This window comes from Tauraco erythrolophus, chromosome 13 (assembly GCF_009769465.1).
Source record: "Tauraco erythrolophus isolate bTauEry1 chromosome 13, bTauEry1.pri, whole genome shotgun sequence".
Lineage (NCBI taxonomy): Eukaryota > Metazoa > Chordata > Aves > Musophagiformes > Musophagidae > Tauraco > Tauraco erythrolophus.
In genome coordinates this window covers 11837666-11860285 of record NC_141477.1, presented here as the reverse complement: position 1 = coordinate 11860285, position 22620 = coordinate 11837666, and the positions used below count along the sequence as shown (strand labels likewise).

Genomic DNA, 22620 nt, shown 5'->3' with positions numbered 1-22620 from the left:
CAGTAAGCGACGAGCAGCCGTAGGGAGAGTTAAATGGCTCCGCTCCCAGATGGAAACCCGCAGGGAAGCGTCCGGAGCTGTCTGCAGGGGTTTCCCACGTGTCTCGCCAGAACAGGCTCCTCCACGGCACCTATGAGCCTTCCCTGCCTCTCCTTTAGGGATAAAACCGGCACCCGGGAAAAAAGTGACAGAGGAACTCGCATTACTCTAGTAATTGCCTGGAGGACAATGGATAAGGCAAGGGGGAGGGGCCACAGGCAGAGGGAGGTAAATACAAAGCAAAGCTCATTACCTGTTACCCAAACCCATCAGCATTTGGCAGAAGAGGCATAAAGTGCAAAGGAGAGTATACATGAGGACAGTTCAGCTTATTTAGCTGTGATCCCTCTACTAGTAAAGATACATTGGAACACACATGATAATCACACTTCATCAAAAAGCAGTGATATGACTGTGTCTCTTAAAAGTCTTCCAAGCAGACTCGTTGACTATGATCTTTCCTGCAACCTTGCGACTGAAGAAGCTATGCTACAGCAAATCACCAGACAAGTACCAAATTTCTACTCAAACTGCTAATAATTTTTAATTGTGTAGAAATTCTGCTTATAGGTACCAGCAAAAAAGCAGTTAGTTGCCAAAAGTACAGAAAACAAGGCTCACTTTCAATACTGGAAGCATATCTAATTTGAAAACACAAACTCCAGCTAGCAATAATGAGGAATGAGAGTGTCTCTGACTGCTGCAGCTGCTTCTGAGGACAGCTCTTCATCAAATCATCTCTGGAAGGACTTGACTAAAAGCTTATGAAGCCCCAACTGAACATTGTCAAGTTACATTTAAGTACTGGAGAGCTCAGCCGTGGAGTCACACACCGCATAAATCCCTCAAGGGCGGTGTTTGTGCACCTCACCAGTCTGCACACAGTTACAACAGAGACCAAGAGCACAGACTTTCAGCACAAACTTCGCGCAGTCTCTCAGACTCGAGCGGGTGAATTCCAGTCAGACACAGCAAAGGCTGGCTTTGGAACAAACAGCAATGTTTCTTGTCCTGCAATAAAATAACACATATAATTCCAGACCTACGTCCCCAACAATCTGTTTTCTGTGGAGATTTTAGGTTAATCTTTTAAACTTTGAGTCTTTCAATCAAACGTGATCCGGAAACTGCGCTCTTGCTCCTTGCGGCGGCTCTCGCAAACCTTCGTCACCTCTTCAACCTTTCTCTGCAACACAGCTGCGGGAGAAACAAGGGATCAATCTTACAGTCACCCTAAAACACAGCCCTCCGCAGTTCAGCCTGAAGAAAGAGAACATCTGAATTCTGACAGTCCCTCAGACTGGAGAGTGCACAAAGGAGGAAAATCCAACACAAAGCACGGCTAACCCTCCAAGGCAGAGGTTGTCTAAAAGCATCTGAGGCAGTCACGGACTGGCAGGCAGAAGCGAAGGAGTTCTGGGACACGGTGGTGACACTTACTGCTGTGCCAGCTTGCTGCAGTTTCAGGGCACCGCATCGGAGAGCAGAGCAAACCCTCGCTGAACAGAGGGCACCAGGCATCGCAATATATATTAAAAAAAAAATCTCGGCACGAGCTAAAGCAATTTCTAATTTCATTCCACGAAAGCTTATCAGAAGCTATTCAATGGGGCTATGGCATTCTGTCAGTCTGTGGCTTGGAGATAGATATTCCAGGATAGCTTTTATTCCATACAGCATGCCACACCCAGAATCTTCCAGTAACAATGAAGCAACACATTTCAGTTTGTCACTTTTCAAAAATTCACCATGCAAGACTTTCTGGGTCTCTCAGGAAGAGGCAGAAGGTCAGAACAAGACTCTGTCCAAACACTCCTTTCACTTGTGGAAGAAGCACCACGCTGCGTCCACGTTCACCCAGTTCACGGAACTGTGGCAGTGCTGGTTAACACCCATTTGAAGGAGGTGCCACAGTTGCACATAATGGCTTAATGAGTCAGACCAGTTAGTAGCCACTCTGTATGGGGATGCCTAGACAAGATCACTGGCTGCTGCAGGTGTTCCTCAGGAAACAAAACTGATACCATCACCTACAGCACAGTTGTCCTAGTTCTGGTGTGGGAGTGGGCGGAGGTTCATATTCCCCCCCCCCCCCCCCCAAAACAATGTTAAGGCATGCTTCCTTCTCAGGCCTACCCAGCTGGCAAGGGCTTACTTCAAACTTGCATTGTTTTTCCACCGTACCGCCCAAGTGCACACAGTAACAGGAAATCTCCTTGCTGAGAACCCCATGGAAACAGGGAGGTATGTTAACCTTTTAAAAAACCTGCAATTTCTCACAGTCATTGCTTTTTTTCCTTGTTTGAAGGTGAACTGAGGATTAACTGTTTCTTTAGACGTACAGTTCCCAGCAAAGAAACGGAATCGTTATTAACTGATAAAACAATTTCTTCAGGAATGAATGACAGAGGATTAAAAAATGGGTCTCCTTTCTAGGAAAAACTTAGAGGAAATTGGATTGCTATTTTCACACACATTCTATAAAGTCAGAATTCCGATGCCACAGGAGCTGCAGCAGATTTCCCAATACAGGCATGTTTGGAATGCAGGAGTTAGCATCTGTGTGCTGGAAGAAAAAGCCAATTAAATCCTGACCTAACCCAATAATACTGTCTAAACACGGGTAGGAGTATGCCTGCTCTCACCCAAGCAGCACACCAGGTGGGAGCACTTTCCCAGCACTGCAGCCAGTGCCCTGTGGTGCTGGTGAGGGGAGCACTCGTTTGCTCTGCCATGCCCCCACGTGGCTGCGAACATCAGCTCAAGTCAAACCCACAGAATTCTCGAGTCCCTCACAGGAGGCGCTCCCTGAGAAGAGTTCTGTTCTTCTGTTGGGTTTTGGTACAGCACCACAGTGTGCTAGTTGAGGGTGAATCCAAGACAAGAAACAACACGAACTACACCACCGAGTTCTCACTGTGGAGTGCATCTTCTGCTCTGCACTACATTTCAAGTCATTACTACACTCCACATGTCACACGTGTGACGTTTCCGTGCTCCAGAGCTACCGCGCCTGCAGATGAATGCTACTCAGTCTTCCCTGTATTTGGCTTTCCCACTGTGGCAGGGCGGATGATAACGTTGAACACAGCCCCCCACAGTATTCCAATTCCAAAGAGAAACCCCACAACAATTTAGAAAATGAAATATTTAACCTTAGTTTGACAGAAAAAGCACAAGGTTTTCAAGCCCTCTCTGCTTTGCACTGATGCACTTCAAGCACTGTTTTTATGCAAAACATGAGCTGTTGCCAGGAATGGCTTCTCAGCAGAAGCCTTTCACGTACATCAGGAAGATTCAAGCACAGAAGGGATAGTGTCATTGAAGGTGAGGAGAAGATTCCTCAGGGATCTACAGGAATTCATTGATGTTCTAGAAACACTTGCACACATGCTACATGCTTTCTATTTACATTCCCAAAAAGCTGCAAGATGACTCTCACCTGAGTTCTGGTCAATCCACTGCAACGAATCCATGTGTGCATTCAAAATCTTACAGATCTGCTGAAGCTGAGTAGAAAGAGAAGGTGCAAGTCATTTGTTACACTACATAAAAACTACGAGCAGCAAAAACCAGCCTGCCTGTCCCTGCCTTTGGAACATGATGCAATCAAATTTCTCATATGTACAGCTCTGCTAACTTTGCAGCCACCTTCCCAGTGACATGTGTGCAGCAACTGTGTTGCTTTGCTTCTCTTTACCGTCAGGAAAACACGCTGGTCTAGAGTATTTGTCTGTGGTTTAAGCTTATTTCAGTTCAGACCTAGGAATCACCACCACAGACCATTAAGAGAACTGCAGAGCAAGTACATGAGTCAGGCTGGCTTGTGTTGTGTTATAATGCAAGCTTTGCCAGTCAGAACCAACCCAAGGATGAAACAAAACACCCTTCCGAGGTTGAAACTACAAGCAGCAGAGTATCCATGAGTGGACAGACCAAGAGTCAGAACTGTTAAAATATCCTTTGTGTCTTTAGCAACACACAAATGAGTAAGGCTTGGATTACCGGGTCACTCGTGTCTGCTGGGCCTCCTGATGTATTCAAGTGCTCAATGATGTCCTTCAGGTCTTGTGCCATACGCTTCAACTGAGCATCTATGTTTTCGGCCAGTTTATAGCTGCAAAACGCATGGGAACCAAGGTCAGAATATTTAAAGTGAACTTTAGAAGACCTGCTCCCAGTCACATCAACTTTGGACCATCAACTCTTTCAATCAAGGCTGGCAGATCCATGGAAGAGCACCACGAGAAGCATTCCATCACACTGAGGAAGCAACCCCTAACCCCCTTTCTGTCTTGATAGATACAAGGAGACTGACAAGCAATAGTGTGGAGGGCTTTCTGGAAGGTACTGTCAGAACGGAAGGAACCAACCACTCCAGATTCTTCAAGATTATTATCTCTTGAAACACACAGACACTCCTTTTAATACCCTGTGTCCAGTTTCAGCTGGGACAGGGTTAGCTTTTTAGTAGCCGGAGCACCATCATGTTTCGGATTTAGTATGGGATTTGTTACGAGAAGAATGTTGCTAACACACTAATGTTTATAGTTGGTACTGAGAAATCAAGGACTTTTCACCTTCCCACATTTTTGTCAGTTTTCAGGTGCAAGGCTGTCTGGGGGGAGCATGGCTGGAACAAAGGACCACAACTCCTAGCTTATGATTCGAGCTTAGATTAAGGCACAAATTGGCCAATGGAATATTCTATATCATGCAACGTTATGTCCAGTAGCTAGATGAGGATTGGCCAGGAAGTTTAATCTCTCTTGGACTCTCAGAGTTCTATCTTGCTCTCTCTCTTTTTGAGCATCTCACTCCTTCTGGATTGCGGTTTTGGGATGACTTGCCAAAACGGGATGAGCGTTGGTCACTGGCCAGTGACCAATTACACTGCGCATCACTTGTGTGTATTAATTAATAGTATATGATAATATATAAAATGATACTAACAGAAAATAAAATTAGAAGTAAAAATTATAATTATTAAATTGTTCTTATCTCAACCTCTGAGTCTCCTTCTCTTGTCCTCTTTAGTTCTCTTCACCATTTCCTGGAGGTAGGGAGGGTGGGAGAGCTGCTGCGTGGCGTTTAGTGCTGGCTAGGTTAAACTATGACAGTCTGCTACAATTCAGCACTTAAGGATTACAAGGATACTTGAGCCACACATAGTGCATTCTGCTCTCATCACTTCTGTCACTAAATAATCACTGATTTTTACAGACTATGCCAAAATTAGTGACCTCTTCCCAGACAGCTGATTAGGCCAACATCCAAAGAGCTTTCCATGCTGATGCAAGGGCTTCCAGCCGCAACTGCCTATTTCTAATCCCTAAAATCTAAGCTGCCGTGCATAAAACAGCATAACAATATTTGACAAAGGCCGTTGACACATCAGTGCTGTCATGCATCCCAGCTCTACTTCTCTTTGATTCACTATCACCACATTAGTCTGCTCATCACATGCTCAAGCAGATCGTGTCTTACGTCCTCTCTCGTTCTTCATCTGCATGCTGCAAGTAGATAGTCCCGCTCTGTTCCTTCACAGACTCCTCCAAAGGGGTCAACAAGGTCCTCAAGCTCTTTCTGCTGTGACAGAATGAAGTCCAGTTCCTGATCCAGTCTGAAAATAAAACATGTTAAATTACTCCCCTTAGAGGTTATATACCGTCTTGATCAACCATACCACAACGCTAGAAGATGCAAAACAGAAACAAAATTATCTCTAGCGGTTCATAGTTTCGTACCTCTTCTGATCAAGCTTCACTTCTCTACTTCTCTGTGTAATGAAGTAATCTGGAAACAAGAGACACTGAATTACACCATGAGAATTCAAAACTCAACTCATAAGAGAAGAGTGGTGCAACTGAGAAAGCCAGCATCATACAAACCTCTCCTAGAAACAAGAAACAGTCCGTAAAGATTCGCAGACCGAAAATTGAATAACAGAGGTTTGGCTTTGAAAGCTCCATCCTAAAATCACAGAATGGTTAGGGTTGGAAAGGACCTCAAAGATCATCTAGTTCCAACTCCCCTGCCATGGGCAGGGAAATCCTCCACTACACCAGGTTTGCCCAAAGCCTCATCCAACCTGGCCTTGAACACCTCCAGGATGGGGCATCCACAACTTCTCTGGGCAACCTGTTCCAGTACCTCACCACCCTCAAAGTAAAGAATTTCTTTCTTATATCTAACCTAAATCTGCCCTCTTTCAGTTTAAATCCATTGCCCCTTGTCCTATCACTACACGCCCTTGTAAAACGTCCCTCTCCAGCTTTCCTGTAGGCCCCCTTTAGGTACTGGAAAGCTGCTATGAGATCACCCCGGAGCCTTCTCTTCTCCAGGCTGAACAGCCCCAACTCTCTCAGCCTGTCTTCATAGCAGAGATGTTCCAGCCCTCGGATCATCTTCGTGGCCCTCCTCTGGACTCGTTCCAGTAGCTCCATGTCCTTCTTGTGTTGGGGACTCCAGAGCTGAACACGGTATTCCAGGTGGGGTCTCACGAGAGCTGAGTAGAGGGGCAGAATCACTTCCCTCGACCTGCTGGCCACACTCCTTTTGATACAGCCCAGGATACGGTTGGCTTTCTGGGCTGCCAGTGCACATTGCCGGCTCATGCTGAGCCTCTCATCCACCAGCACTCCCAAGTCCTTTTCCTCAGGGCTGCTCTCAATCCATTCTCCGCCCAGCCTGTACTTGCGCTTGGGATTGCCCCGACCCACGTGCAGGACCTTGCACTTGGCCTTGTTGAACTTCATTAGGTTCTCACAGGCCCATCTCTCCAGCCTGTCAAGGTCCCTCTGGATGGCTTCCCTTCCCTCCAGCGTGTCCGCAACACCCCACAACTTGGTGTCATCTGCAAACTTGCTGAGGGTGCACTCAATCCCACTGTCCGTGTCTCCAACAAAGATGTTAAATAGCACTGGTCCCAGTACCGACCCCTGAGGAACACCACTCGTCACTGGCCTCCATGTGGACATTGAACCGTTGACCATAACTCTTTGAGAGCAACCATCCAGTCAATTCCTTATCCACCGAGTGGTCCATCCATCAAAAACCACGTCTTTCCAGTTTAGAGACAAGGATGTCGTGTGGGACAGTATCAACGCTTTGGATAAGTCCAGGTAGACAATGTCAGTTGCTCTTCCCCTATCCATCAATGCTGTAACCTCATCATAGAAGGCCACCAAATTAGTCAGGCAGGATTTGCCCTTAGTGAAGCCATGTTGGCTGTCACCAATCACCTCCTTGTTTTCTATGTGCCTTAGCATAGTCGCCAGGAGGATGTGCTCCATGATCTTGCCGGGCACAGAGGTGAGACTGACTGGCCTGTAGTTCCCCGGGTCTTCTTTTTTCCCCTTTTTAAAGATGGGAGCTATGTTTCCCTTTTTCCAGTCATTGGGAACTTCACCAGATTGCCACGACTTCTGAAATATGATGGATAGAGGCTTAGCGACTTCATCTGCCAGTTCCCTCAGGACCCGCGGATGCACCTCATCAGGTCCCATGGACTTGTCCACCTTCAGGTTCTTTAGATGGTCTCGAACCTGATCTTCTCCTACAGTGGGCGGTTCTTCATTCTCCCAGTCCCTGCCTTTGCCTTCCGTGACTTGGGCCATGCCGCTAGAGCTCTTGCCAGTGAAGACTGAGGCAAAGAGTCGTTGAGAACCTCAGCCTTCTCCATATCCTGGGTGGCCAGGTCCACCCGTTTCCTTCCGGAGAGGGCCTACATTTCCCTAGATCTCTTTTTATCACTGACATATCTACAGAAGCCTTCTTGTTGCCCTCGATGTCCCTGGCCAGATTTAACTCTATCAGGGCTTTGGCTTTCCTAACCTGATCTCTGGTTACTCGGAACAATTTCTCTGTATTCTTCCCAGGCTACCTGTCCTTGCTTCCACCCCCTATAGGCGTTCTTTCTTTTTGTGCCCGAGTTGGTCCAGGAGCTCCTTATTCATCCATGCGGGCCTCCTGGTCTTCCTACCTGACTTTCTCTTTGTTTGGGATGCCACCGCTGCTGAGCTTGGGGAGATGATCCTTGAATATTAACCAGCTTTCTTGTGCCCCTCTTCCCTCCAGGGCCTCATCCCATTGTACTCTAGCGAGGAGATCCTTGAAGAGGCCCAAGTCTGCTTTCCTGAAATCCAGGGTAGTGAGCCTGCTATGCACCCTCCTTGCTTCTTTAAGTGTCTTGAATTCTACCATTTCATGATCGCTGCAGCCAAGGCTGTCCTTGAGCGTCACGTTCCCACCAGCCCTTCATTGTTAGTGAGAACAAGGTCCAGCGTAGCACCCCTCCTCGTTGGTTCCTCTACCACTTGGAGAAGGAAGTTATCATCCATGCATTCCAGGAACCTCCTGGATTGCCTGTGCCTTGCTGTGCTATCCTTCCAACAGATATCAGGATGGTTGAAGTCCCCTATGAGGGCCAGGGCTCGTGAACGTGAGGCAGCTCCAATCTGTCTGTAGAGGCCCTCATCCACCCAGTCCTCCTGGTCAGGTGGCCTGTAGCAGACCCCTACTACTACATCCCCTGTCCCTGCTCTGCCTTTAATCCTAACCCGTAAGCTCTCAGTCAGGACTTCATTCGTCCCAGGTGCAGCTCCATGCACTCTAGCTGGTCCTTGACATAGAGGGCAACTCCTCCTCCTCTTCTTCCCTGCCCATCCTTCCTAAAGAGCCTGTACCCTTCTATTCTGACACACCAGTCATAGGATTCATCCCACCACGTCTCCGTGATGCCAGTAAGATCATATCCCAACAGGCGCGCACACACTTCTAACTCCTCTTGCTTATTCCCCATGCTGCGCGCATTGGCATAAAGGCATTTAAGTTGGGCCCCAGATGAATCTGACTTCCTGGCTGGAGCAGCTGGAATTCCCTTCTTCTGTTCCACAGGTACTTCCAGCATATCTTACGATTCTTGATATTCCCCCCCTTCCCCTTCAAATCTAGTTTAAAGCCCTGTCAATGAGCCCTGCTAGCTTTTGCGCTAAGACCCTCGTTCCCCTCTGAGAAAGGCAAGTCCCATCCGGTGCCATCAGACCTGGTTCAGGGAAAGCCTCCCCATGATCAAAGAAACCAAATTTCCGTCGGTGGCACCAGCCTCTGAGCCATCTGTTAACCAAGTCTGGTTTTTTGTTCCTTTCTATATTCTTTCCTGCCACTAAAGGGATTGAAGAAAACACTACCTGGGCTCCTGACCCTTCGACCAATCGCCCCAATGCCCTCAAGTCCCTTTTGATGGCCTTTAGACTTCTCTCTGTTACCTCATCAGTTCCGACCTGCATTACCAGTAATGGATAATACTCAGAGGCCGTACCAGACCAGGAGTTTCCTAGTGACATCCCTGACCCGGGCCCCAGGGAGGCAGCAGACTTCCCTGTGGTTGGGTCCGGTCGACATATTGGCCCCTCTGTTCCCTGCAGAAGGGAATCACCTACGACAATTATCTTCCTTTTTCTTTTAACAGAGGCAGTCAGAAATCATGGGCGGACTGACTCACCTTAGGCAACCCTCTGCATGGGCCCTCGTCTATATTTTCCTCTTTTGATGAGGTTTTAATGCCAACAGCAGTCCAACCCGGCTTTGGAGACATCTCCAAGCAGGGACAACCATCACCTCCTGTCATCCAGTTCTCCTTGCAGAGCACTGTACCTGTTACATAAGGACACCTGGGGGGGGGGCGAGGGAATTGCCAGGCAATTGCGCTTGCCACGCCGAGCAGGGACCTTGTGCCATTGCTCCCTGTCCCCTAATTCCTCACGTTCCCTGATCCCCTTTAACCTCTCTACTTCATCTTTCAGCTCTGTCACAACCAGATTATCGAAGTTGTCAATTTCCCTCTCGCTTTCCCTAATTATTCCCAAAATAACTTGTTATCATCGTGTAAACTTACAGAACAGACTGCCAAGCTTCAATGCCTGTAGACCAGAACAGACAAACATCCAGTCTTTCAAAAAGCTCACAGAAATAATTCACATCTATTTTTCTCACAGTAGAAAGTCCCACTAGATGGCTCGCTGCATCAGTAACACTGAAGGCTTTAAGGATCTAAGCAAGCCACCCCAGGTTACACTGGATGTCACCTTACCTTCTCCCCATTCTCTATCAGTGTCTGATCCCAGGCATTCACTTGCGTAGCTTGATGGAGAAAGTGTTTCTCTTGGTCTTCCAGTTCCAGACTCCACTTGTTTATCAAACTTTCCAACTGGGCATAAGTCATCACTGGAGGCGCACTGAAAGGAAGCGCCAGACAATACACAACACAAGATCAAAAAACCAAAATAAAACACCACAGCACTCATTTCCCCTTCCTCCACCAGATGCCAACATTAATACTGCCTCTTGCACCAATCGAGAAACACTCAGTTACAACAAAATACTCACCTGGGGGTTGTTGTGGTTATGGCAGTTGTGGAAGTCCCAGCTCCAATAGCACCAGTCGTAGTTAATGGCTTCAGATTCAAAGCAAAGCCAGAAGCAGAAGTAGTGCCTGAAAGGAGAGATTCAGTCAAGCAACAGGAGAGGACACATCTGCTCTCCAACAAATCCAGAAGAGCTCCAATATGCACTCCTAAGCACAGTGCTGTATGAGCTCAAATAGGTCCCTTTGAAGGGACAAAAAGCAAATCCCACGTCTGCCCAGAAGAGAAAGAAGTGCAGCTGGACACAAGAGTAGTGGACTGAGAACGACTAACCAGTGGTTCTAGTAAAACTTGCACTGGCAGCCTGCACTTGGCCCACGCCTTATGCAAAGAAACACAGCGTTAACCCACACACCTCTCAATCTCCTCGTGTTTTTAACACTAGGACCAATAACTACCAGCACACCCAGTTCCTCTCCTACATCTTGGCAGAAGATGAGAATTCTGTGTTTGCACAGAGCTAAGAGCATCTATCAGATAGTTCTCTCAGACAGTCACAAGGCACGCCTGGGCACTGAACTCAAATTCTTCACAGTCACTCCGAAAACAAGCTTTAGAAAGACCTTGAGAGCTGAGCACCATCCATGTTATCACACTGAAAACTGACCTGTACTGCATCTGGAAAAGGATGTTCAGTCCTGAACATCAACCCTGTTCAGCAGAAAATTCCACTGCAGGTTCGCCACTTCAATACAGCACTTACCTCTGCTTTTTTTTTTTTTTTTTGGCAGAGAAGCAAAAGAAATCCTACACTGTGAAACTTGTAATGTGGAAGAAACAGACCAATGGGGCAGAACTGAAATATAAAACATCTCTCCTTAACACTCCCCACAAGTCTTTGGCTTCCCCCTTCCGCCATTGGGACATCTCTCCCTCACCTCTTAGAGCAATTCCCCCCTACACAGGCAGGTTAGAGAAGGAGCAGCTCATCTATTTACTTTACGTTGCTCCAGACCAGAACATCAAAGCCTATGGGCTTTCCTTCACCCAAAGCAGGATGGGTGTCCACAGAAGGGCTCTCATAAGTAACTGTGCATTGGGGAGATGGAAAATGAGGATCAGAGAAAGAAATACTGTGTTATTTTCAGTTGCTGGAGGGCATTAGAAATCACACTGCTGTGCTGCTACACCAGCGTGGCCTTTTACGCCTCCTCAGAGTACTGAAGTCAGCCTTCCTTATCTTCAGCCACTTCCACAGCAGCTAGTCCTACCAGTGGTAGTGCTTGTTGCAGCAGCTGTTGTTCCAGGAACTTTTAATCCAAACCCAAGCGTTCCAAGACTGACTGTCCCAGTGGAAGGGGCACCAACTGTAGACAGAAGGCAACGTTAAGAGTTTGCGTAAGCCATTAAAGGCAGTACCCCATGGAAAAGCTCTACCCTGCCTGCTCACCCACCTCCATCTGGTCTTTACTTGTATTAACCAGGATCAGAACTTGGCTACTGCCTTAAAGCTGTCAGAAAGCAAACACTATTTCCCGCCATACAAATAATTTTGCCAGGAGAAATTTGCCAGTTATTGCCAGAGGAACTTGCAAACATGCACCTGTGTGAATACTTGTGCTTAGCACACGGCATCTCCACTGTCACAGGCCACTGTTCTTAACGAAGTGCCAACACCTACCCCAAGAGCCACAGGCAGACGCAACCAGACTCGGGCCCTGGAGCCTGGAAGAAAGCAGCTAAAATGTCACTAGAAAGCTCAGTGTGGCGACACTTCCCAGACAGAGAAACCAAGAAACTCACGTACAGCCAAAACTGCCACATGCTGCTTGCCCACTCTGAATCCAAAGCGGGCTTTACTTTGAACAAAACCCTCCGTGCCTCACCCACTGAAGACAGTCTACCAGAAATCACAAAGAACGAGGGTGGCAAACAGTGAAAAGAGCTGGCCTTTGGAATTCTCCCCCAGCATCGACAGCTCCACTACTGAGAGGCAGCACCAACCACGCTGTTCATCCATCCCTCATCAGATAAAATCTGTATGCTGTGACTTACGGGAGAGGCCCGTGGTGGTGGTCGACGTGGGTGCTGAAGAGCTCACTACAGATGCAAACAACGTAGGCCCCGTTGAACCAAGAACAGAGGCTGTGGTGGTAGATGCAGTTGTGGCAGCTGTGGATGTTACTACAAACAGAAAAAGCACACCACCTTGTCAATCGTGCTGAGAAGGCAACACAAATTTGCCCATCTACACCAGGTTTTTTATGGATGTAAGAGCTTTAAACTATTTCTGTCTCTCATTCTACCTCAACTCTCTTTTCCAATATACCCTTTAAACCTGTGGTTCCCTTCCACTACGCTCCCGCAACAAGCACAAAACACAATTTGGTACGTGCGACACGATAAAAAATACAGAACACAAGTTCAATGGCTGCATGAACTGTTCACAGACTACTGATGCTGTTGCAAATTCACAGTAACAAACACTCCTCGCCCATTCCCAGACTCCGCTTCAGAAAACTACTCCCAGAAGGACAGCAGATTCACAAAGTCTTGAGTAATTATGTCCTGAAACCACTTCCTACCTCCAAGTTTGGTTCCAAAGGACAGAGCGGGTCCCTGGCTGGTAGCAGCAGTCAGGGTTGCCGTGGGGGCACAAGTAGCTGCTGTTGAAGGCAGTGACCCAAAGTTTAGACCTGGAATGAGGAGCACAAGGAAAAGACGCACCTTTTACTATGGAGACACTGTAGCTCCTGCTGATCACAGCGACCGTCAAGGTAGAAGCAACAAGAGAAACACCAATATTCAGTGTAACAACTACTCTGCGTTACCCAGGAAATTAGCTAGGGCTAACAAGCTCGCTACCTACACAGACTTTCAAGAATGGTTCTAACACAGATGAACATCGCCCTCACCCCAGAGCTGATGGCCTTCCCTCCCAGGCCTGCGCTGTCACCAACAATAAATCAAAAGCTGCAAAATGAACTTTTGCCAGACTCTGCAGGAGGGGCCACGTTCCTGCTGCTGGGAAGACAGACAGTGGTTAATTACAAAAATCAGCCAGACCAAGGTGCTGTCCTGAGAAACTCCAACAAATACAGGCTTTTTTTGGCCAGACGGGCCTAGACAAGAGGCAATCTCACTAGCTCATTTAAGTACATGTTCAAACTCTGCCAATTGCTGTAATGGGAAGAAACAAGTGGATTCAGGCACATCGGCAAGGATCCCAATGGATGGGGGATTCTAGATGTATTATCTGCTGGCCTCAAGAAAATAAATGATCCATACAAGTTCAATAACATAGGAGGTTGGAGTCATCGACTTCCCATAAAAACAGCGTGCCAAAGGCTGAAGAGCGATTTGTTACTCATCACTGGAGACCCCAGGGACATCCGTATCGGAAAAACCACTGACTCTAGCCGCTCGCTTCGCTTCACGCCCGCAGAAGCAAGAAGCTGCAGAGCCTCCACACCATCCCCAGTTGCCCTCCATGCTGACAGGCTTCCTGACTCCAGCTGCCGTTCCAAGCCCAGGCACTCACCTGCCGACTGGCTCCGAGGCTGAAGGGGGCTGTTGACTGGGTTGCAGCTCCCACGGTGGCAGCAGTGGTGGCAGCAGCTGCAGGGGCTGTTCCAAAGGTCAACCCCGTGGGTGCTGCTTGCGGAGCTGCAGTGTCGATGCCAAAGCTGGCTGTTCCGGCCTGAGTTGTGCTACCACTGGAAAAAGTAAACCCTCCAGTTGTCCCAGACTGAGCGGTGGTGGTGCTGGTGGTAGTGGTGGTGCCAGCAGATCCAAACACAAAGCCAGAAGGGCGGCTGCTGCTTGACTCGAGGGCGCGCTGGTTGGTACTGAGCTACCAAATCCAAAGCCCCCCGTGGTGCCAGTAGCTGGGGTTGCAGTGCTGCTTCCAAAGTTCAATTTTGGTGCGTTTGCCCTGGAAAGGAAAAGAGAAAGAAGTCAACCTCAGACACACATCCAGTCAAGTCCTGAGTCAGCTTTCTTACAGACCATTTCCTGACAGCAGAAGCCACCTTCCAGAAGGACGTGCACTTGACCGGGTTTATGTTTCAACTGTGACAGAGACTGTATCGCTAGTCCCCATTCCAGCTCCCTTCCCACTGCTCCCACCCGGCAAGCTCCGACAACAGCAGTTCAAAGAACCAGCTCAAAGCTCACGGCCTTCCTACGGACAGAGCAGTCCCACTGGGCTAAGGAAACGTCCAATCACTCCAGGTTCTGACCACAAAGGACAAGACAGTTAGGCTTAGGCACAACGTTTTATCATTTCTTCCTGCAAGCATCAATACCCCAATTGCAGACTCGAACCCACGAACAGTTTATTCTCAGCCCTCATCTGAAACAGCCGGCGCTGGCAAACAGCAGGGCTCGCCGAACGCTTTCCCGAACGCGCCACACTGCAGCCGGAATTCTGAGGCAACAAAGCAACAGGTTCGCTCCCTGGGAGCCACTTGCAAGGCGCTCCCAGAGCAGCCCGGAGGGCATCGCCCCCTCGCGCTCCCGAGCGGTCAGGGCCGCTCGGCAAAGCCGACGCCCGCCCCGGGCCCGGCCGACCCCCGGCTCTCACCCCAGCGGGAACACGCTCGCTGCCGGGGCCGCGGCGGCCGCGGACGCCGTCCCGAAGCTGAAGCCGGCAGGCTGCGCCGCAGCGCCCGGCGTGCTGAAGGAGAAGGGCCCGGCGGGCTGGCTGCTGGCGGACGTCTGGGCCGCGCTCCCGAAGCTGAAGCCGCCCGAGGCGGCGGGCGTGGAAAAGGAGAAGCCGGTCGCGGCCGTCGTGGCCGCCGTCTTCGGCGCGCCGAACGTGAAACCGCCTCCCGCCCGCCCGACCCGAAGGTGAACTGGTTCATGGCGGCTGCGGCCGGCAGGAGCAGGGACCGCCGCTGGGGCAGACCCGGGACGGGGACGGCGGCGGCCCCGCTCTCAAGGCTCTCCCCGCCACCGCGCGCAGAAATGACGCACATTCACCGCCACCGCGCGCAGAAATGACGCACATTCACCGCCACCGCGCGCAGAAATGACGCACATTCACCGCCACCGCGCGCAGAAATGACGCACATTCACCGCCACCGCGCGCAGAAATGACGCACATTCACCGCCACCGCGCGCAGAAATGACGCACATTCACCGCCACCGCGCGCAGAAATGACGCACATTCACCACCACGCCTGCACCCGCCCCTCTCCCCTGCTCCCAACCACCGGCCGGATCTGCCCGCCTCAACAGCCATTGGCTCGTCCCGCCGCCGCTCGGGGGCGGCCCGGGCCGGATTGGCTCGCGGGGCGGCAGGAGGCGGGGCGGGGCAGCGGCGGCCCGTTGCCGTGGTGACGGGGACGCGGCCGGCAGGCGGCTGCGGCCGTGCGGCGGTACCCGGGCGCTCGGGCGGGCCGGAGCTGCCGCTCGCTGCCGCTGCAGAGCCGGCCGCCCCGGGGCGGGCCGCTGCGCCGAGCCGGGCCGCGCCTGGTGCGTCCCTGGCAGGATGGGCCGCCCGGGTGCCGGTACCGCGGGGCCGGGAGCCGCTGTGCAGCCCCGAGAGCGGAGCCGTGGCGGGGGAGGCTCTCCCTGACACTGTGTTTCCGTTCGCCCCCAGCTTGAGCCTGGAGCTGGGGCTGTTCTCAGCCCGCCCGCAGCGAGCGGGTGGGCAGGGAACCTGCGACAAGATCTCGGACCTAAGCCCTCAGTGCCAGGCCTGAGCAAAGGCATCATGTTGCCCTCTCCCTGGCTGTGTTACCCCATGTTGACATGGGGTCTGCCAGATATAATAGTTACTGCGAGGCTTGAGCTGTGATTGCAACTAATGCTGTGGAGCAAAAGAGTCTATAATCTGAGCGCAAAGAGAGAGGGTTGATTATGTTCCATTCTATATGTTTTGATATCACACGTTAGAGTTTGGCTAAACTTTTTCCTTTCAGAACACACAGCAGGAAAATTGTGCTTTATGGACGGTAAAGAACACTTTTGTTCTTCTTCATCTGTCACTTGTTTTTTCTGCATAGGTGAGCAGTGCGTATTGATATGGACAGCGTTTCCTCAGGCTCTTCTCTGCAGCTCCTTGCCAAACTGCTACGTGATGATCAAGAAGAGGATGATGATGAACATGTGGTGAGTCTTTCTTAAGAAATGCTGCTGCTTTATGTGTTGTACTATAGCCTAACCTTGTTAACTGAGGAGAAGCAAATCTGTCTTTTCCCGAAGTGAGTAAAAGCAGAATGAAAACCTTAGAAGGTTTAACAAGCTCTTGAGGGAGAGAGAAAGATGCCCCAGGAAAACAAGGAGAGATCGTGACCACAAAATGGGAGGGAGATTTATTTTTTCAGCCTGAAGGACATGAGAACATGTAGTTGAAAGAGCTTAAGAGCTTAGACTTCCCTTTGCTTTTCCCTGAAGTCTACCAGAGATTAAGGCAATTACATCTAAATACTTTATATGAATGGAAAAAGGTTGCTGCTCAACTTCTGAGAACAGACTAAAATATCCAGTGGCGACAGAGTGTACTAATTCTGTGCGTCAGCCATTGAAGAACTGTAGAGACAGTTGATCACTGAAGTACAATTGATATGTTGGTGATTGTAGAATAAGGAGAGGTGAGTAATCATTCTAAGGTGAATGATTAATAAGATAAATATCTTTCTATTTTTCTGTATCAATTAATCTCAGGACTAGATGAAAAATCACAGCTTTTGGAAAACGTATGTTGCTCCTGCAATACGCAACTGCTTGCTTTTATCTGGGCATGCATGTGTGCTGGGGAGAAATGACCCAGGAGGGCCACAGGTGCCAACAATCACAATGTAGAAAGCCTCTGTGAAGACTAAAAACTTTGCCAAGTCTCTTAGGATTTTAACAAGTCATGTTATGACATGGATAACAAAAAATGGCAAATGCCTCAGAGTTCCTCCAAGTCACTTCTCAACAAAGAGCCATCTGGCTGACCCAGCAGCTGTGTGCTAGTAGTAACAATAGTAGTAATGTTTGGGATAAAAGGGGTTTATATCCCCTGAAATTTCCTTTCAGTAGGTGGTAGATGTGGTCCTTCACACTCTAACTACCCTTCAGCTGTTTAATGCCTGCCTTTTAAAACTAGCATTATTGCTGTATATCTTTGCAGTAAACATCCTGATTTTCAAACAATTTGTTACATCTTACTAATAAAATGAATGACACTTCATAGACAGAAATGGAAAATTGCCACAGGGAATGCCAATTAAGTCTGAGTCAATCTGGGTAAACTGAAATCTTTATTTTGATTCAATTTTATGTTCTGTGCACATGAGGCACTTTTATCAAACCAAGGAATCTTCATATATAAAGAAATGCCTCACATTGGCCTATTAGCACTAAATTGATTCATAATTAGAGGAAAATGGTGTTGCCTCGTATGATCTCTACTGTCAAAGGAATCCAAATCCTATGATGGGGTTTTCTTGTAGCACACTCGGTTTCCTGCAAATTTTCATGGCAGGAAAAAGACGGCAATTTTGCCAAAATGCCATGGAAACTAATACTCAGAAAGCACATCTGGCTGTAATACTGTGCTTCTGGGAGTCCTGCTTAAACCCAGTGTGTCAAGGTCACTTCCTGCTGGGTGAGAGTGAAGAGAGAATGTTCAGTGGTCTGGTCACAAAATCGTGGGATAATATTTTTTGGATTCTAGCAGGGATTTGCTTGACCTCAGATAACATTATATTTATTGACACTGTTACTGAGCTGGGCTCTATGAAAATTGATTGAAGTTCCATTTGCCTTTTTCTGCAGCCATGCTGTTCTGTTAGTGCCATGACTCCTGGTGGTATTGGACCAGTAAAGAGCAAGCTCACTGGTAAGGAGGAGTGTTTGTATGTTTTAGCATTCAGTCCCATGCTAGCAGGACTATAACAGCTGTATAGTTGCTGACTGAAGTGAAGTCAACATCTGAAGTTGACCAGTGATGGGGTTTGCTTCAATAAGAGAGTGGTCACTGACCTTTGAGATGGAAATACCATTACATTTTTTACAATTACACTGTGAAATTCTTCTTTTCCTGAAAGCTGCAAGATATACGAGGAGAAGCAGAAAGGGTAACTCCAGAGCACAGCAGCCTCAAGTGGCGATGATAAACAGGGTACAGAGCACAGCCTGGTCATGGGCTGAGGAGAATCATAACTGAGCAGCAAAAAGCTCCATATAAGTACTCTCATCGAGTTGTTCATGCTCACTTAGGCAAACAAGGGAGATGGGCTTCTGAATATTCACCTGAAAGGAACATCATGGAGTAAACTGTGTGGAACACTGTGAATTCCAAAAATAACCAGAGATTCTACTATAAAAACCTTCAAGTTGCAGGTTACCAGCTTACTAGAAAATATGCCACTAGTAGTGCACGACTGCTGGGTCAGCCAGCAGGCTCTTTGTTGAGGAACACTTGGAGGAACACTGAGGCATTTGCCATTTTTGTTATCCGTGTAGGACAGGCATAAACCACAGTGTTCTGCCTGTGAACTTTCATGTGTCTTCAGTACTTTATCTGGGCTGTGCTCAATAATTAATGGGAAGAACTGGATTTCGATGTGAGGAGGAGGTCCTTTTGTAAATGACTCTGTTCACTTAACAATCTCACGTCAGGGGGCTTGAGAGAGATTAATATTTCATACTTCTACACTTTACCCATTTTGAAGTGCTAGATATTTTATGCCTGAAAGGAGGACTTCCGTGACATAGAGGTTGAGTAAAGGAGATTTAAGGGAAAGGAAAACGTCCTCCCTCTGCAAATTCGCGTTCATAAGATACTGAGGTGAAGGAGACTGTAATCATTAACTAGAATACTTCTAATACAAAGATTTTTCTAAAGCCTGGAAAATCTACATTTACAGCAAACCTAAGGGAACAGAGACATTCCAAAATATGACAGTGTGATTTTTTTTCTCATCACTTACAGGTACTTTTCAAGTGAAATCTGAAAACAGGAAAAACTATTTGGAATACAGAGGAGGTTCCAGAAGGATCTGAGTTTGATGATACCTGGGACCCTAGAGAACAGCCAGAGTAAGCAAGCTAAGACTGCCTGCATGGGCTTTACACAGCATTAATGGAAATACGAGTTAAACAGCATCTGCTGCATTTGAGTGAAACAGTGTATTGGGGGTGTGTGGCAGGGCTTTGGTACAGGGGTGGCTCCTGTGAGAAGCTGACAGGAGCTTCCCTGGCTCCAAGTTGGACCCATCTCTGGCCAAGGCTGAGACAATCAGTGACTGTGATAGTGCCTCTGGGATAACGTATTAAGAAGGGAAGAAAAAATCACCCAAACCACACAGTGGGAAACCTGCAGCAGAGAGAGCGTGGGCAGCTGTCTGTGCTGGGCTGCTGCCCCTTGCCAGGTGGCAGCAGCTGCAGTGCCATGGCTGGGGTGCCTTGCAGGGCCACGCATGGCCTCGGGCCAGGGAGCGGTTCCCCACAGCCAGGCAGCGTCAGCCCAGAGCCTTTGTTCCATTAAATCAGAGACCTGGGGAAGTGCCTGATGATCCCTGCTCCTGGAGCACCTGCTGGGCAGAGCTTGTCCTGCTGGGGCCACCAGGATTTGTGTCAGGCCAGTTGGGCCTGGTGGAGAGGAGAAAGGAGTGGGATGTGAGAGAAACAACTACACAGACACCAAGGTCCGTGAAGATGGAGTGGGAGGAGGTGTGCCAGAGCTGAGATTCCCCTGCAGCCCGTGGTGAGATGGCAGGCTGCCCCCCTGCAGCCCATGGATATTAATGGGGAGCAGAGATCCACCTGCAGCCCTTGGAGGACCCCACGCCAGAGCAGGTGGCTGCACCAAAGAAGGCCATGTCTCTGTGGGAAGTCTCTGCTGGAGCAGTCTGTTCCTGAAGGACTGCACCCTGCAGGAGATACCCATGCTGGGGCAGTTCATGATGAACCGCAGCCTGTGATAGGGACTCACGTCGGAGAAGTTCATGAAGACTGTCTTCTGTGGGAGCGACCCCACACTGGGGCAGGGAAAGAGTATGAGGCCGCCTCCCCCTGAGTAGAAAGGAGCAGCAGAAACAGCGTGTGATGAACTGACTGCAACCCCCATTCCCCACCAGTGGGAAGGACGTAGAGAAATTGGGAGCAAAGTTGAGCCCGGGAAGAAAGGAGGAGTAGGGGGAAGATGTTTTTAAGATTTAGTTTATTTCTCATTATCCTACTCTGATTTGATTGGTAACAAACTAAATGGATATTTTTGTTTCCCAAGTCAAGTCTGTTTTGCCTGTGACCATAATGGGTGAGTGATCCCTCCCTGACCTTGTCCCGACCCTTGAGCCTTTTGTTAAATTTTCTCCTCCCCATCCTGCTGCGGGGAGGAGGAGGGAGGGAGTGGCTGCGTGGTGCTAGTTGCTGGCTGGGCTAAACCATGCCAAGCAGCCATTTGAAAAGCTGTGCTGTGGAAGAAGAAAGGAAGGATATCGGTGTTACATCTAAAGCAACACATGAGGAGTGATTTTTAACCTCTCCCTTGGAAACCTGTTGATCGCATAACAGAAATGTAGAGTTGTTTTTTTCCCATTCTTAGCATACTTGCAGGGTGAGATACTTGTATAAAGCGGGATTATGAAGGGAAGTAGGCCAGCAAAATGATTCTACTAGCTTTCAGATATGCCATTTGTGTGAAATACCTGTCTTTTCCCACTGCAACTGAGATGCGTTCATTTTTCTTACTCATAGATGTATAAAATACTCCAACTTATATTTGCACTTCAGAGAATTAAGCTCTTTAGAGACAGTGCTACAGGAAGGAATGCTATATGCAGGCAGTTTTGAACTTTTAAATCTTGTCATTCAATCTCAGTCTGTCAAGGGACAGCCAAAAACCAGAGTCTCTTCCCGTGCTCATAGGAAAACAATAACAAAAATGTTCTTGAACAGATAGAATCAGGTATGTTAGCTGTAGTTTGTAGAGGGTCAACTCAAAAAGCAGCCTTTGCATTTATGATTATTGTGTTCTGATGCCATATCCTGGAGTGCTAAATGCTGGAGCAGATGGACTGATGAAGCCCATGAACTGCACATTGTATGCTAGTTTGTAGTCCAGAATTCTTATATTTCTCTGCACATAAGTCATGCCAATGGTGTTCAATTTCCTGATCTAAACACGGCACTGAGACATGTTTTGCTAAACGTGTGATCGTTCACTTCTATTAGTAAAGACACATTGGATCATGCATTCTGATCACCCTTTATCAAAAAGCAGTAATATTAAATGTCTTGCTGCAGACTTGTTGACCGTGTTCTTTCCTGCAACCAAACAAGCTACACTGTGCCAAATCACCACACAAGTACTAAATTCTACTCAAACAGCTAATAATTTTTAATTGTGTAGAAATTCTGCTTACAGGTACCAGCACAAATACAGTTCGTTGCCAAAAGTACAGAAACAAGGCCCACTTTCAATACTGGAAGCATATCTAATTTAAACACAAACTCCAGCTAGCAATAATGAAGAATGCGAGTCTCTCTGACTGCTGCAGCTGCTTCTGAGGACAGCTCTTCATTAAATCACATCTGTAACATATTCATTTTCTAGCTCAAACAGAATCTATTGCTTAGCATTAGTAGCAAGACTTACTAAAGCCTTAGGCCACAAACACTGAATTTTCTCCTAGATTCGCTTTCAGATGGGATAGACCAGATAGCTGGTAGTCTGTGCTTTGGAGGTAGCATCAGAAAAATGTTAAGATACTGATGTTTTAGTTGTTGCTAAGCACTGTTTATCCTAAGTGTAGGACTTTCCAGTTTTCCATGGAAGATAAGGAGGCTACAACTGTCAGCAGAAGCTGCAGCTCAGCAAGATAAGAACAGTGAGAGCCTGCCTGAAGACAGAGAAAGAAGCCAGTAAGGTGTTAGAATTCTGACTCCATACCAGAAACCACCATCAGACAAAAGAGCATGTGCAGAACATGGGAAGAGTGCACCTGGGGCGAGTGCAGTGGTTGCAAGGGTAAAATTGTCCAGTGATTTTCATTGCCTGGGGTCTCTCTCTGGGGACCCTCAACTCTAGCTGTTCTTTATTACAGCTGTACAATCTGAGTAAATTTTTTTTTATTATTTGATGCCTGAGACTCTGCTACAGGAAGTCTCAGGTGGCGTATGCGCGACTCATGGAATGGTGTATGAATGACACGTAGTGCCTTCTCCTTTAGCAGTCAGGACCAGAAGCCCAAACTGAACATTGTCAAGTTACATT

The 22620-nt window shown here is 48.2% G+C and overlaps 2 protein-coding genes across 2 annotated transcripts in view; one reads left to right on the top strand and one right to left on the bottom strand.

Moving 5' to 3' along the window:
* Positions 1-604: 604 nt before the first annotated feature.
* Positions 605-15271, bottom strand: LOC147527920 (nuclear pore glycoprotein p62-like). Its single transcript, XM_086619693.1, is given in 17 exon segments — positions 605-1236; positions 3482-3548; positions 4045-4156; positions 5527-5609; positions 5611-5662; positions 5787-5805; positions 5808-5835; positions 10133-10277; positions 10429-10534; positions 11678-11773; positions 12462-12590; positions 12992-13102; positions 13520-13528; positions 13956-14217; positions 14220-14340; positions 14992-15241; positions 15244-15271. Coding segments are annotated over 17 exon segments (1710 nt in total). The 3' UTR covers positions 605-1144.
* Positions 15272-16436: 1165 nt separating this feature from the next.
* DNAAF6 (dynein axonemal assembly factor 6) overlaps positions 16437-22620 on the top strand; it is a 36795-nt gene continuing 30611 nt past the window's right edge. Inside the window, exons 1-2 of the mRNA XM_086619811.1 lie at positions 16437-16523; positions 18177-18240. Of these exons, the coding sequence (XP_086475937.1) occupies positions 16437-16523; positions 18177-18240 (151 nt within the window). The remainder of the gene's footprint in view (positions 16524-18176; positions 18241-22620) is intronic.